The sequence below is a fragment of the Anomaloglossus baeobatrachus genome, chromosome 12, assembly GCF_048569485.1.
Source record: "Anomaloglossus baeobatrachus isolate aAnoBae1 chromosome 12, aAnoBae1.hap1, whole genome shotgun sequence".
NCBI classification, from domain to species: Eukaryota; Metazoa; Chordata; class Amphibia; order Anura; family Aromobatidae; genus Anomaloglossus; species Anomaloglossus baeobatrachus.
This window is the reverse complement of record NC_134364.1, coordinates 118,998,841-119,014,729: the sequence shown is the minus strand read 5'-3', so window position 1 is coordinate 119,014,729 and position 15,889 is coordinate 118,998,841. Positions and strand designations below refer to the sequence as shown.

General features: G+C 49.9%; 2 protein-coding genes across 4 annotated transcripts in view; both read right to left on the bottom strand.

The window, feature by feature from the left end:
* The window catches only part of RAD51 (RAD51 recombinase), a 19,947-nt gene extending 13,260 nt beyond the window's left edge, over window positions 1-6,687 (bottom strand). The window contains exons 1-2 of one of the 2 annotated variants that reach the window (XM_075330547.1): window positions 6,118-6,687; window positions 100-186 (exon numbers count right to left, since the gene is read on the bottom strand). In XM_075330547.1, coding sequence (XP_075186662.1) covers window positions 100-174 — 75 coding nt within the window. In that variant the 5' untranslated portion in view covers window positions 175-186; window positions 6,118-6,687. Of the gene's footprint in view, window positions 1-99; window positions 187-5,668; window positions 5,935-6,117 lie in introns of those variants that run through there. The other variant, XM_075330546.1, reaches the window with a different exon arrangement.
* Window positions 6,688-8,950: 2,263 nt separating this feature from the next.
* Window positions 8,951-15,410, bottom strand: RCCD1 (RCC1 domain containing 1). Of its 2 annotated transcripts, none has more exons than XM_075330544.1 (8): window positions 14,802-15,410; window positions 12,989-13,207; window positions 11,123-11,276; window positions 10,917-11,038; window positions 10,396-10,488; window positions 10,159-10,311; window positions 9,252-9,281; window positions 8,951-9,116 (listed from the first exon to the last, which is right to left on the bottom strand). In XM_075330544.1, exons 1-8 carry the CDS (start codon window positions 15,067-15,069, stop codon window positions 8,968-8,970), a joined length of 1,188 nt encoding a protein of 395 aa, XP_075186659.1. In that variant the 5' UTR covers window positions 15,070-15,410; the 3' UTR covers window positions 8,951-8,967. The 2 variants fall into 2 exon arrangements, with proteins under 2 accessions (XP_075186659.1, XP_075186660.1); XM_075330545.1 differs by having other exon boundaries at window positions 10,396-10,473; window positions 14,802-15,404.
* Between the last annotated feature and the right edge of the window lie 479 nt (window positions 15,411-15,889).

Genomic DNA, 15,889 nt, shown 5'->3' with positions numbered 1-15,889 from the left:
GGCCTCATGGCCCCGTCAATACAAAACTAAGGTAAAGATTATACATTGCGAGAAAATAAAGAGCCGCAGAAGGCGAGATTCTGTAATAACCCGGCTGACCTCCAGACGAGAGATGGCCTGAGGCCCAAGCGACTCCTCTTCCGCGGCCGCCTCGTACTGCGCCTGCATGGCCATGGTGCGCCAAACCTAAGAGAAAAGGAAGGATTTTGTTACACTGATGTATATTTTTAGCAATGTGTCACTATTAGCCTTTTAATTACATAAAAAGCTGTATTGTGACATGTGTCTGCCTTTAGAGGTGGCACTGTGATGGCTGCTGATCCAGGGACTCTGCAGAGCCCCCCCATGTAGCCAGACACCTCTCCGCCCCACTCATTATTAATGGGGTGGTGGGGGGAGGAAGTGGGGGGACTGGGAGAGCTGTGGTTGTCCAACCAATCATATGGGGCTCTGCAGAGTCCACTTCTTGGCATTGGTGGGGGTCCCGGCTGTCAGACCCCCCTGATCGGCCAGTTATTCACACACCCATGGATAGGTGATAATGTATAAAGATGGGACGTTCTCAGGGGTTCCCGGCTTTCTGCTGAGCCAAATGGTCCCAACACCTGACAGTTCAGACCAGCGTTGTGGTCACACATGTGCTCTGCAACCTGAGAGCGGCACTAAGACCAGTGCGATCCGGCAGCCAAGGGTAACCAGCCATTCTGAGATTGCAGAGGTGGTCGGTAACCTAGGCAACAAGTTGAGCACTATAAAAATCAATAATCCCTTTGCCCTTGAGAACAGAGGAGATTTGTATTCATGAATCTGCATTTTTTTTTAACAATCACTTTGAAATTTTAACATTTTAATATCACACCTATAGGTGCAGGCAAAGTGTGCGCAGCGACCACAGGACAAACTCAGTGTCCGATCCTTCTTACAGCACTGTACGGGGGAAGGTCGGCAGCACCTCCTCCCAGTAGCGGGGACAGTTGCTGGCACATCCTCGTTAAAGTGCCATACAGGGGTCTGTTGGCAGCGCTTACTCTTAAAAGGGAAACTGTCAGGTGCAATATGCACCCAGAAGCAGAAGCAGTTCGGGGTGTATATTGCTAATCCCTGCCTAACCGTCAGCCTCTAGTAGCATAGATAAAGAGATCTCTAGATAGAGTATTTCCAAAGATCCCATATGATATGCAAATAAGGCCAGTGACTAGTCACAAGAGCATTACTTCCCTTGGCTAGTCGGCCCTCTTAGCATGTTAGGTAAGTCCAAGAGGGTCTGGCTCACTGTAAGTGCTCAGGAAAATAACAATGTATAGTAGAAAAAAATCCCGGCACACTTCTGAGTCATAAGAAACAATTAATTTGTGTTCAAACTAGAGTTTATTTTGATTGAAATTGACGTTTCGGCAATTTTAGCCTAAACGTCAATTTCAATCAAAATAAACTCTAGTTTGAACACAAATTAATTGTTTCTTATGACTCAGAAGTGTGCCGGGATTTTTTTCTACTACTCTTAGCATGTTAGTCTGCCCATCCGTGTGCGAACATGCTAATGAATTTGCAGTGTCAAAGGATGGTCACATTCACCTCTCTGCTGCCATTGCTGGATTTCAGTGCTTACGGTGCTGTACTGTACACAGTTGTGGCGCCTCCTCCTTACGGCACTGTACACAGTTGTGGCGCCTCCTCCTTACAGTGCTGTACTGTACACAGTTGTGGCGCCTCCTCCTTACGGCGCTGTACTGTACACAGTTGATGGCGCCTCCTCCTTACGGCGCTGTACTGTACACAGTTGTGGCGCCTCCTCCTTACGGCGCTGTACTGTACACAGTTGATGGCGCCTCCTCCTTACGGCGCTGTACTGTACACAGTTGATGGCGCCTCCTCCTTACGGCGCTGTACTGTACACAGTTGATGGCGCCTCCTCCTTACGGTGCTGTACTGTACACAGTTGATGGCGCCTCCTCCTTACGGTGCTGTACTGTACACAGTTGATGGCGCCTCCTCCTTACGGTGCTGTACTGTACACAGTTGATGGCGCCTCCTCCTTACGGTGCTGTACTGTACACAGTTGATGGCGCCTCCTCCTTACGGCGCTGTACTGTACACAGTTGTCAGCGCCTCCTCCTTACGGCGCTGTACTGTACACAGTTGTGGCGCCTCCTCCTTACGGCGCTGTACTGTACACAGTTGTGGCGCCTCCTCCTTACGGCGCTGTACTGTACACAGTTGTGGCGCCTCCTCCTTACGGCGCTGTACTGTACAGTTGATGGCGCCTCCTCCTTACGGCGCTGTACTGTACACAGTTGTGGCGCCTCCTCCTTACGGTGCTGTACTGTACACAGTTGATGGCGCCTCCTCCTTACGGTGCTGTACTGTACACAGTTGATGGCGCCTCCTCCTTACGGCGCTGTACTGTACACAGTTGTCAGCGCCTCCTCCTTACGGTGCTGTACTGTACACAGTTGATGGCGCCTCCTCCTTACGGCGCTGTACTGTACACAGTTGATGGCACCTCCTCCTTACGGCGCTGTACTGTACACAGTTGTGGCGCCTCCTCCTTACGGCACTGTACACAGTTGTGGCGCCTCCTCCTTACGGCGCTGTACTGTACACAGTTGATGGCGCCTCCTCCTTACGGCGCTGTACTGTACACAGTTGTGGCGCCTCCTCCTTACGGCGCTGTACTGTACACAGTTGTGGCGCCTCCTCCTTACGGTGTGTACTGTACACAGTTGTGGCGCCTCCTCCTTACGGTGTGTACTGTACACAGTTGATGGCGCCTCCTCCTTACGGCGCTGTACTGTACACAGTTGATGGCGCCTCCTCCTTACGGCGCTGTACTGTACACAGTTGTGGCGCCTCCTCCTTACGGTGTGTACTGTACACAGTTGTGGCGCCTCCTCCTTACGGTGTGTACTGTACACAGTTGTGGCGCCTCCTCCTTACGGCGCTGTACTGTACACAGTTGATGGCGCCTCCTCCTTACGGCGCTGTACTGTACACAGTTGTGGCGCCTCCTCCTTACGGTGTGTACTGTACACAGTTGTGGCGCCTCCTCCTTACGGTGTGTACTGTACACAGTTGTGGCGCCTCCTCCTTACGGCACTGTACACAGTTGTGGCGCCTCCTCCTTACGGCGCTGTACTGTACACAGTTGTGGCGCCTCCTCCTTACGGCGCTGTACTGTACACAGTTGTGGCGCCTCCTCCTTACGGTGCTGTACTGTACACAGTTGATGGCGCCTCCTCCTTACGGCGCTGTACTGTACACAGTTGATGGCACCTCCTCCTTACGGCGCTGTACTGTACACAGTTGTGGCGCCTTCTCCTTACGGCGCTGTACTGTACACAGTTGTGGCGCCTCCTCCTTACGGCGCTGTACTGTACACAGTTGTGGCGCCTCCTCCTTACGGCGCTGTACTGTACACAGTTGTGGCGCCTCCTCCTTACGGCGCTGTACTGTACACAGTTGTCGGCGCCTCCTCCTTACGGCGCTGTACTGTACACAGTTGTGGCGCCTTCTCCTTACGGCGCTGTACTGTACACAGTTGTGGCGCCTCCTCCTTACGGCGCTGTACTGTACACAGTTGTGGCGCCTCCTCCTTACGGCGCTGTACTGTACACAGTTGTGGCGCCTCCTCCTTACGGCGCTGTACTGTACACAGTTGTCGGCGCCTCCTCCTTACGGTGCTGTATTGTACACAGTTGTCAGCGCCTCCTCCTTACGGCGCTGTACTGTACACAGTTGTGGCGCCTCCTCCTTACGGTGTGTACTGTACACAGTTGTGGCGCCTCCCCCTTACGGCGCTGTACTGTACACAGTTGATGGCGCCTCCTCCTTACGGTGTGTACTGTACACAGTTGTGGCGCCTCCTCCTTACGGTGTGTACTGTACACAGTTGTGGCGCCTCCTCCTTACGGCGCTGTACTGTACACAGTTGTGGCGCCTCCTCCTTACGGCGCTGTACTGTACACAGTTGTGGCGCCTCCTCCTTACGGTGCTGTACTGTACACAGTTGTGGCGCCTCCTCCTTACGGCGCTGTACTGTACACAGTTGTGGCGCCTCCTCCTTACGGTGTGTACTGTACACAGTTGTGGCGCCTCCTCCTTACGGTGTGTACTGTACACAGTTGTGGCGCCTCCTCCTTACGGCGCTGTACTGTACACAGTTGATGGCGCCTCCTCCTTACGGCGCTGTACTGTACACAGTTGTGGCGCCTCCTCCTTACGGTGTGTACTGTACACAGTTGTGGCGCCTCCTCCTTACGGTGTGTACTGTACACAGTTGTGGCGCCTCCTCCTTACGGTGTGTACTGTACACAGTTGTGGCGCCTCCTCCTTACGGCGCTGTACTGTACACAGTTGATGGCGCCTCCTCCTTACGGCGCTGTACTGTACACAGTTGTGGCGCCTCCTCCTTACGGTGTGTACTGTACACAGTTGTGGCGCCTCCTCCTTACGGCACTGTACACAGTTGTGGCGCCTCCTCCTTACGGCGCTGTACTGTACACAGTTGTGGCGCCTCCTCCTTACGGCGCTGTACTGTACACAGTTGTGGCGCCTCCTCCTTACGGCGCTGTACTGTACACAGTTGTGGCGCCTCCTCCTTACGGTGCTGTACTGTACACAGTTGATGGCGCCTCCTCCTTACGGCGCTGTACTGTACACAGTTGATGGCACCTCCTCCTTACGGCGCTGTACTGTACACAGTTGTGGCGCCTTCTCCTTACGGCGCTGTACTGTACACAGTTGTGGCGCCTCCTCCTTACGGCGCTGTACTGTACACAGTTGTGGCGCCTCCTCCTTACGGCGCTGTACTGTACACAGTTGTGGCGCCTCCTCCTTACGGCGCTGTACTGTACACAGTTGTCGGCGCCTCCTCCTTACGGTGCTGTACTGTACACAGTTGTGGCGCCTCCTCCTTACGGTGTGTACTGTACACAGTTGTGGCGCCTCCTCCTTACGGCGCTGTACTGTACACAGTTGTGGCGCCTCCTCCTTACGGCGCTGTACTGTACACAGTTGTGGCGCCTCCTCCTTACGGCGCTGTACTGTACACAGTTGTCGGCGCCTCCTCCTTACGGCGCTGTACTGTACACAGTTGATGGCACCTCCTCCTTACGGCGCTGTACTGTACACAGTTGTGGCGCCTTCTCCTTACGGTGCTGTACTGTACACAGTTGTGGCGCCTCCTCCTTACGGCGCTGTACTGTACACAGTTGTGGCGCCTCCTCCTTACGGCGCTGTACTGTACACAGTTGTGGCGCCTCCTCCTTACGGCGCTGTACTGTACACAGTTGTCGGCGCCTCCTCCTTACGGTGCTGTATTGTACACAGTTGTCAGCGCCTCCTCCTTACGGCGCTGTACTGTACACAGTTGTGGCGCCTCCTCCTTACGGTGTGTACTGTACACAGTTGTGGCGCCTCCCCCTTACGGTGTGTACTGTACACAGTTGATGGCACTGTACACAGGGTGTGTAGATAGAGGGGTCACTCCTCAGTATGTGCACTCTGCACTGTACACACGGTGCGGCCTGCAATGCTCGGGCTGCACGTTACCTCACAGCAGAGGCGCATCCGCCTGGCAGTGCCAGTTACAGCCGCTCCACAGCACGGGCCGCCATGCCCGTATCGGTGCTGAGGACACGGCCCCTCACACACCGGACGGCGCACTCACCTGATCCGCTCACAGCGCTGCGGACACTGGGTAGAGCCGTCGCCTCCCGATGAGTCCAAATGTCCCGCCAAAGGCTACGTACGCGTCACGTGTCCCGGAAGTCGCCGCCCCGTTGTCTAGCGGCCGGGCGGTCCCGGCCCCCTCGTCTATAGTTCCGTGTCTGCTGAGGCCACTGCTCTCTCCCCTCCTCCTCCTCCGCACTGCGCCCGCTGTACATGGTGGGCCAGACCAGCTATTCTATGGTATACGGCCATAACAATGGTCTATGTCACCCCACCCAGCTCTAGAATAGACCGCTCCACAGTCACGTGTGTATTGGTGAGACACGTGATCAATTAACCGCATCACCTGAGCGGAGGGACGCTGGGCAGCGTGACAGCTTAACTCTTTATTGACTAGGGACTTTTTTTTTTTTTTTGGATATACTATAACAATAACAATATACTCACCCCATACCCGCCATCTTTTATTCACAGTGTTCACTATGCTGCAAAACGGATGTGCCGGTGTGATGCCTCAGGTCAGTGCGAGTTCATAGACACCAAACATGGATAGGCTTACTTTTATCTAAAGGGTTAAAAAAAAAGGCGCTTTAATCTCCATTTTCCGTAGCGTTGTCACTTTTCGGGATCTGGGGCTCAGTGACGGCTTATATTTGGCGCCTTGAGCTGGCGTCTTTAATTATACAATTTTGGACAGATGCGATGTGTTGATCGCCCGTAATTAAGTTTTATTGCAAAGTTGTGGCGATAAAAAAACGTAATTCTGGCATTAATGGTGAAGGGGTTAACACCGGCTTTTCAAGGGTTAAGCAGCAGCCGTGATGGCGGCTGTATTGTGCGGCTGTCACTCGAGCTGAGGCCGCACTTGTGCTATGTCAGGAAGGGGTTAACCCTTTCACGACCGGCCGATTTTTCGCTTTCCGTTTTTTTTTTTCGCCATTCTTTTTCTGAGAGACGTAACTTTTTTATTTTTCAGTCAATATGGTCATGTGAGGGCTCATTTTTTGCGGAACGAGCTGTACTTTTAAATGAAACCATCAGTTTTACCATATTGTGTACTAGAAAATGGCAAAAAAATTCCAAATGCTGAAAAATTGCAAAAAAAGTGCGATAGCACTATGGTTTTTGAGATATTTTATTCACTGTGTTCACTATATGGTAAAACTGATGTGTGGGTGTGATGCCTCAGGTCAGTGCGAGTTCGTAGACACCAAACATGTATAGGTTTACTTTTATATAAGGGGTTAAAAAAAAATCGGAAGTTTGTCCGAAAAAAGTGGCGCACGTTTTACGCCATATTCCGTGACCCGTAGCGTTCTCATTTTTCGGGATCTTAGGCTCAATGACGGCTTATTTTTTGCGTCTCGAGCTGACGTTTTTAACGGTACCATTTTTGCGCAGATGCTACGTTTTGATCGCCTCTTATTGCATTTTGCGCAAAAGTTGTGGCGACAAAAAAAACGTCGTTTTGGCGTTTGGAATTTTTTTGCCGCTACGCCGTTTACTGATCAGATTAATTGATTTTATATTTTGATAGATCGGGCGTTTCTGAACGCGGCGATACCAAATGTGTGTATATTTTTTATTTTTTTAACCCTTTAATTTTCAATGGGGCGAATGGGGGGTGATTTGAACTTTTAGGTTTTTTTGTTTTTTTTTTATTTTTTAAAACTTATTTTTTTACTTTTTTTTTTTTATTTTACTAGTCCCCCTAGGGGGCTATTGCGATCAGCATTCCGATCGCTCTGCAGTATCTGCTGATCACAGCTGGAAGGCTGTAAACAGCAGATACGCTGTCTTTCTCTTTTGCTGTGCCCCGGGCACAGCGAAAGTGAAACCAATTCATGTGTAGTACAGGAGTCATCACATGACCCTGTACTACCATGACAACTATCGGGAGTCACGTGATCGCGTCACGTGACTTCCGGTTTCGGCGGTAAGTAAAACTTTACCGCGATTGCGCTTATAATGGCGCTGTCATGTATTGACAGCGCCATTATAAGGGGTTAATCGGCACGAGCAGATAACGATTCTGCTCGTGCCTAGCAGGCACACATCTCAGCTGTGAAAATCAGCTGAGATGTGTGCCGATCGCGGCATGCTGCCGCCGGAGGACCGCGGGCAGTAAGATTATGTCATTTAGGACGTAATTTTACGGCCCGCGGTCGTTAAGGGGTTAATGTCTGATCAGATTTGAATTTTAAAAAGTGTTCTAAATTCTAAATGTTACTGTTACCTGCCCCAGCCCCTCCCCCCAAAGCTGAGCGGGCGGCAGCCGCACTCCTGCACATGTCTGTAATATGGCGGCTCACTACCTGGCACCTTTGCTCTTCTTTTGATTAGCTGGCCTGGCATGACCACATGCGACGTCCCACCCCGAGGAGGTTGGACTAGTGACATGGCCGCTGAGCCAGAGCTTGTACAAATCTATCCCCTCATCATGACTGACAGGTCTGTTCCTACTCATGTACAGGACGACACCCATCAGCCACTATTTAAAACAATGGAGCCACCCTCCGATTCATTCTACCCTTAGTTTGGGGCCTAAGCCGCCATTCTGGAACTTCCTGAGCCAAACTGATCTCTTTTTCCTAATTTAATGTTGTCAGACCAGAAAACAACCAATCACTGTTAAAAGGTGGGTCCCTGTTCAGGCCAGTGATTGGCTGAGTGGGTAATTATGCAGCCCATTCTCAAAGACACGCCCCCGAGGATCCTGTGAACCACATCCCCCTCCCTTCACAAAAAAGATAAAAATTTCCTGTGTATCCAGACAGGACCAGAAAGAAGAGACTCATTAAAAAACCGGACACTCACCGATCAGCAACAATTTTCAGCCCCTGGAACATATTAAAAAGAAACTACCGTATAATTTACTCAGCACCTGGATAACTCTTTAAACTGGCTTTGTGGACTTTTTTTTGTTTACTTTTTTTGCTTGATTGCATGTATTTGAGGCTAAAATCAATTGTGCAGTTTTGTCTTTTTAACTACACATTCAACTGTAGTCATAAATCAGCTAAAAGGAGCATATTCAATATGAATGAGCTCACTGATGGATACTAAGTTAATTCATTCTGCAGCCAGAAATAGACAGTGCAACAAAAAAGGCTTTAAAAGGCAAACAGTGCAAGATGTTTAATGAAACCCAATGGCAAATACGATTTATAGACTTAAATACATACATCCAAGTATAAAAATGGTCCCTAAATAAGGACAACCCTGCTAATGCAAACTATAGTCTAAGTAGACCCGCACAGATCAAACCAGATGAAAAATATAGAATCCATAAATGATTTATTTTGCTCCCAGGACGCAGGTTACATAAGTTCTCCAATGTCGGCAGGTTACATCTCTCACGCAAAGTTTACTCTGGTTAAAAAATTCCACCCGTTTCGGCTGATCCAGGTTCCCGGTGTCTCCGTGTCCGAGCTGACCGTATTTTCCTGGAGTGGACAAGGAAATAGGGTTATCTGGACTAATGAGCTCCAGAGGGCCACAGTATATTTAGGGCCACTATAGCGGTCCTGCAAATTGAGTTTTTAGGATATACTGTACTATAAAAATAACAATGTACTCACCCCATCCCCAAGTGAACAGCTCTCCCGAACCTGTGAAACCAGATGGGAATTGGTTAATTGGATATTCCCATAAAGAGCTTTCCCTTATGTATGAATGATGGAGGCGCTCAACCCAAACAACCTGTCACGGTGACTGCGGGATAGCGAGGAACCAGGGCTCCTAAACTGTCCCTCCAGCTAGGGGATCCTGAACTATCCCTAATCTCAGGGATACCCCTGATGGTGGAGAGGCCTGGGTTTCCCTCCTGGCCCTGCTCCTAACCAGTCTTGATCTGATACCCCCTCCTCCCCAGGGAGGGATGGGCAGGAGTTTGTAGAAACCCACAGATAAAGACAGACAAAGAAAAAACAAAACTCAAACAAAAAGGTAAAGACAATAAGAAGTTCAGGAGGAAAACAAGAGCAGGGAGGAAGCTACAAAACAACGGGGGTAAACTCTACAACTGCACCAAGCAAGGAGCCCAATTTTCACGAGAGAGTCTGGGATACCACACCTCACAGACCAACATAGAATAAACTATAGCTGGCATGGGTGGAAGGTTTCCACCAGCATAAATAGGAGAAGAGCAGATGTGATAGGCTTTTCCACAACATGTGAGCAAAGGAGCAAGCAGACTAGCACAGATTACGTTTTACCAGCCTGTCTATGAATCAGGACACAGCAGGTCGATGCCTGAGTCTGCCTGTGTTGATCCCAGACACCAGAGAATCTGCAATCTGAACAGCTGCCTATGCCGCCATGACAGTTGGTGATATTTGTGCAACACTCCATGTGACACAATCATGAAGGAATCTCCAGACTAACTTCAAAAGGCAGACCAACCCCGCAGGTGCCATCACCTGCCTCCATCCTCCGGGGTGGGATTTTCTGGAGGCCTAACCTTGTTTAGAATAAACCAGCCCTTACGTGTCACTGCGGCGGTATGACGGGATCCGCAGCTGACTTTTGCCGCTTCTGTTTCTTGCGGTAAATCGATTAAGGCTGGAAAAGCCTGAATTCCGATAAATTCAGCGTCTTCATCCTCGTCACATCCCGTAGGTTCTTCTTCAGAGATAGCCCCTGGAAAAAGCAAAAGTCCAGGCGGATTAATGTGGCGCGGTTAGAGGGAAACATACCGTACACTTACAGCGAATTCTAGCTTACGCTCTTGTTGTAAAGTCTTCGAAGGAAGTCCGAGTTGTCCGGATTCATTCCATCCCCAGCAATATAAATCTCCACTTTCTAGAGGAGACGGCACTGTTAAATTGTTATCTGTCATTCATTAACTTTTCTTTAAGGGGGATCTGTCATTGGGTCAAAAGGGTTCAGTTTTTGCTTGTGTATTATTCCCGCTGCTCCCCTGAATCTTCCACTTTTTGTTTTTCTAAATTCCGCCATACGGTTCCAGAGATATGGGTCTTTTTATGTAGTGATTAATTTATTGGTCTTTCTGAGGGGGTGTGGCCAAAAGACACTCCCATGAGGATCTGTGAGCCACGCCCCCTGTAATAAAATAATTAGAACTAAATAAAAAGGCTCATATCTCTGGAACCGTATGGCGGATTTTAGAAAAACAAAGAGTGGCGCACTCAGGAAGACAGAAGGAATGAAATGGGATAGAAACTGGCCGCTTTTGAATTGGTGACAACAGCTTATAATGCTATTGGTTTAGCCCAAATTATTACCGCTGACAGCGACTGTGTGCCATCCTCCCGCCGCCACCTCACTCATCGCCACCCCGTGCAGAGCTTCCACTATACGAGGTGCTGAACCATCCTCCACATCTCCGTGTCCCAGCTGTCCATGTCTGACAACCATAGATCCAAGGTAAGAATAAGATACCAGAAGTTGTCAGTCCATGCTAAGCGTGCTGTCATATACTCGGCCGTACCTTCCGGCTCCCCAGGTCAGCACCTTCCCATCACGTGTCAGCAGCACCACGTGCTCATTTCCCAGAGCCATCTTCTGAGCCTGGAGTGAGGGTGGAAGTTCCCTGAAGAACGGAGGCTGAAGCAAGACGTGTCCTTTATCCACCAAGGGGAAAGCTACAATTACAAAAAGGGAGAAAGGGGTTTTCTTACCTACATTTTTATACGTTTGCTCCTATACTACAGGTGAACACGTGAAAAGAAGCAAGCATCAGAAAGTGACCTACTGTTTAAATCAGGTTTTTGTGTTTTATGTATTTTTTAAAAAAATTGTCAACTTTTTTTATCTATTAAAAATAAAAGTTAGAAATCCTGCAATTTTCAACTTTCAGGGTTTTTTTTCCACTAAATGCACATGTACATTAGCCACAATGAACTATATAGAATGTATACAAGCATCTAATGAACATTTGTAAAGCAGGGAGCAGTGCATATAGGTGTTACACGTCATTGTAATCCTGCCTCTGCGGATAATGAACCTGCTGAAAACTCTTCCTGAAAGAATAGGAAGTATTGAGTCTAAAATAGCCCCAGTGTCATGAGGTGACTGTTAGGATAGTCAGGGACAGGGGCTCCTATATGTCCCTCAGTCTAGGGGACCATAGGTTATCTTTAACCTAAGGGTTACTTCTGATGGTGGAGATGCCTGAGTATCACTCTTGGCTATGCCCCTTTGATACCCTCCTCCCACCAAGGTAGGATGGGGCAGGAGTGTGATGGAAAACAGATAAAGACAGAAAAGCATAACCCAAAACTCTACACACTGTACACACACACAGAAATAGACAATGAGGGACTCAGGAGAAAAGCAAGAGAAGGAAGGTATCAACAAAAAGGCAACCAGGGTTAACATCACAATCGCACACAGCAACAAGTACTACAATCACAAGATAGTCTGGATCACAGCACCTCACCAGATCAGCTAACATTAACTATAGCTGGCATGGGTGGAAGGATGCAGCCAGCATATATAGGAGGGGAGCAGATGTGATTGGCTTTCCCATAACATGTGATCAAAGGAGACTAACAAGTAGACTAGCAGAGATTAACTCTTGCTAGCCTGACTATGAATTACCACTCTGATGGTGACACCTGAGTGCCTACGCTGATCACAGACACCAGAGACTTTATCAGGCGGAATGTCAGAATGTGAACAGAACCCGACAACGCCATGACAATTGGCAAAGTTCATAAAAATCTGCCAGTGACGCCCAGTGGCCAATATGAAAATTGCAAGATTACTAAATTATTATTATTCTCCTTTCTGTAAGAATTATTTTTATATATCGCACGGTTTTCTCTCTCTATGGAGACAGGACTAGTAGCAATGGTTTGGATAGGCAGCAATTTTTACCTAATTTTACCTAGATTTTATTTATTTTTCAAATATTCTGTGTCCCCCCCAATAGGGTCATAAAAGACCTTTGGGGGAATTTTAGTATTCTAATCCTTTTTTATTGTTACTTTGCTTTCCCCTGTAACTGCAGCCCCAGTTACAGGGGAAATGCAGCTCCTGCCTGTACACACAGTCACATGACCACGTCCTATTCTGTATACGAAGAGCTTGTTCAGTGCTGCGTGTACAATGGTCGAAAAGGCAGAGACGGTAATAAACCAACTCTGCCTTCTCTTTGGGGAGTCCGGCTGTGTCTGACAACCGGCACAATCTCGGCTTATACTAATGTTCTAGAAGTGCAGATTACCCGAACATTTAAGGTCTATGGGTGGTCCGGAACTGGTAAAGGTCTCCAATGGAGTGACGTCTACAGATGCACATAGTATTAGATGTAAGTCCTTTAATGTGACAATGTACATAAAGGCGTAAGTACCGGCATTGTGTCCGTCCGGTAAGTCCTTCCTCCACACGGGCTTCGGCAGTGTCCCCGCACAGTCCAGGTGGGCGACGTCCCAGCACTCTGCCCTTCCTTTCATTAGGACAAGGAGATATTTCTCTGATGGCAGAACATCCTGACAATCCAGACCCTGGAAACAGACGGCCTGCTGAGGGCTGCCGGCGACGCATCCGGACAGGAGGAGGGAGCCGTCCCCTGCGGAGCACAAGCACTCATCGGTATATGGACCACCAAGGTCTGATTCGCGGGGTCCAGGATGGAAAAGAACAGAGCTCTACTCACCCTCCCCTCCCAAGGTCCGCTGCTACATCAGCCTTTGTTGACAGGCTGCAGTCAATCATTGGCTTCAGCAGCTTGGGCTGTCTATATCAGTAGAGCCCCATGATTGGCTGCAGCAGTCATGCACCGCTGTGGATTGCACCAACCGCTGATTCCAGTGATTGGCTGCAGTGGTAACATTATGACTACAGCTCAAGTGACTGCTGCAGCCAATCAGCCCGTTCATGCTGCCTACATTGCCAAGGGCTGCTGACTGGCTGCAGTGCAATGTAGTTATGTCAATGCTGCAGCCAATCACTGGGCTCTGCCAATATAGAACCCAATTATTTGCTGCAACGGTAACTTCATGACTACAGCACAAGTGACTTCTGCAGCCAATCACAACAATTATGTCACTACTGCAGCCAATCACTGGGCTGAGACAGTATGAGGCGATAAATCCAGTGATTGGCTGCAGAGGTCGCCTGTGGTAGTTATGTCATTACTGCAGCCAATCACTGTGCTCCGACAACGTAGACAGTATGAGATGCTGCACCCAGTGATTGGCTACATTGGTCATTTGTACTGCAGTTATGTCACCACTGCAGCCAATCATTGGCACAGACAAAGTAGACCATACGAGGTGCTGAACCCAGTGATTGGCTGCAGAGGTCATTTGTGCTGCAGTTATGTCACTTCTGCTGCCAATCACTATGCACACACCATGTAGATCATATGGAATGCTGAACACAGTGATTGACTGCAGAGGTCACTTTGGCTGCACTGGTGACACAACTGCAGCACAAGTGACCTCTGCAGCCAATCACTGGGTTCAGCTTCTCTACTGTGTACATTATCTGATCCCAGTGATTGGCTGCAGTAGTGACATAAGCACATCACATCATTGGAGTCCGACAATGTAGACTGTACAAGACGCTGAACTCAAAGACTGGCTGCAGAGGTTACTTGTGCTGCAGTTATGTCACCTCTGCAGACAATCACTGAGCTCCGACTATGTAGACAGTACGAGCCTCTGAACCCAGTGATTGGCTGCAGAGGTCACGTGCTGCAGTTATGTCACCACTGCAGGCAATCATTGAGCTCCGACTATGTAGACAGTACGAGCCTCTGAACCCAGTGATTGGCTGCAGAGGTCACGTGCTGCAGTTATGTCACCACTGCAGGCAATCATTGAGCTCTGACAATGTAGACAGTACGAGCCTCTGAACCCAGTGATTAGCTGCAGAGGTCACTTGTGCTGCAGTCATGTCACCACTGTAGTCAATCACTGGGCTCTGACTATGTAGACAGTGTGAGCCACTGAACCCAGTGATTGGCTGCAGAGGTCACTTGTGCTGCAGTCATGTCACCACTGTAGTCAATCACTGGGCTCTGACTATGTAGACAGTGTGAGCCACTGAACCCAGTGATTGGCTGCAGAGGTCCCTTGTTTTGTAGGTACATTATGCGAGCAGCAGCAGAGGACGCTGCAATCAGCCGTCATATAGGGTGTGACCAGCAGGTGGCGCACCTGTGACGTAGGCGCTGTAGCTCCACGATGGCACGGCCCTGGCGACCTCCCTCCTGTCCAGGCCCCGGGGATGCAGGGGCTGCGGGACGCTCAGTGCTCGCTGCGGGACGCCCGGTGCAGCCTCCGCTCCCGGCCCGAGCGACCCAAACCCCCCGAAACCGAACCCGAACCACTGCATGGGACGCCCGGATCTGGGGAGGGCGGTGACGTCACCGGTCACGTGAGGGGAGCCGTCATTGGCTGCTGCAGGTGGACGTCGCTCTGCCATTCTGGGACTTGTAGTTCTCTCCTGTTATAATGATCCCCTGCATCTCATAATAAAGGCGTATAGCTGTAGACGTGACGTACTGGCTCCAGCCACTCCCTAATAGAGTCTTGTATCTGGAGCTTTGACTTCCTTTATGCTTTCCTGGTAGTCAGTGATAGAGATATCTGCAGTCTTGATATGCTGGGACTTGTAGCCCACCGTTCCGATGAGGGACTGCAGTGAAGACCAGGCCCAGGGGGGGAGATCTTCCCTGAGGCTATGCTCCCGGCCTGCGCTGCTCGGATGCCTCTGGATGACAGCACCATGATACTGCTGTGAGGGGAATATCTCTATTATTGGCCGAAAGGACCCATTACACCCCACTAATCTCTGGGAGGGAGAGATATCCTACTGCGTGGGAGATACTGCGATGGAGACCCTACTGTGTGTGTGTGTGTGGGGGGGGGATACTGCGATGGAGACCCTACTGTGTGTGTATGTGTGGGGGGGGGGGGATACTGCGATGGAGACCCTACTGTGTGTGTATGTGTGGGGGGGGATACTGCAATGGAGACCCTACTGTGTGTGTATGTGTGGGGGGGGGGGAATACTGCGATGGAGACCCTACTGTGTGTGTGTGTGTGTGTGTGTGTATACTGCGATGGAGACCCTACTGTGTGTGTGTGTGAGGGGGGGGTATACTGCGATGGAGACCCTACTGTGTGTGTGTGTGCGTGTGTGTGTGTGTGTGTGTGTGTGTGTAAATACTGCGATGGAGACCCTACTGTGTGTGCGTGTGTAAATACTGCGATGGAGACCCTACTGTGTGTGCGTGTGTGTG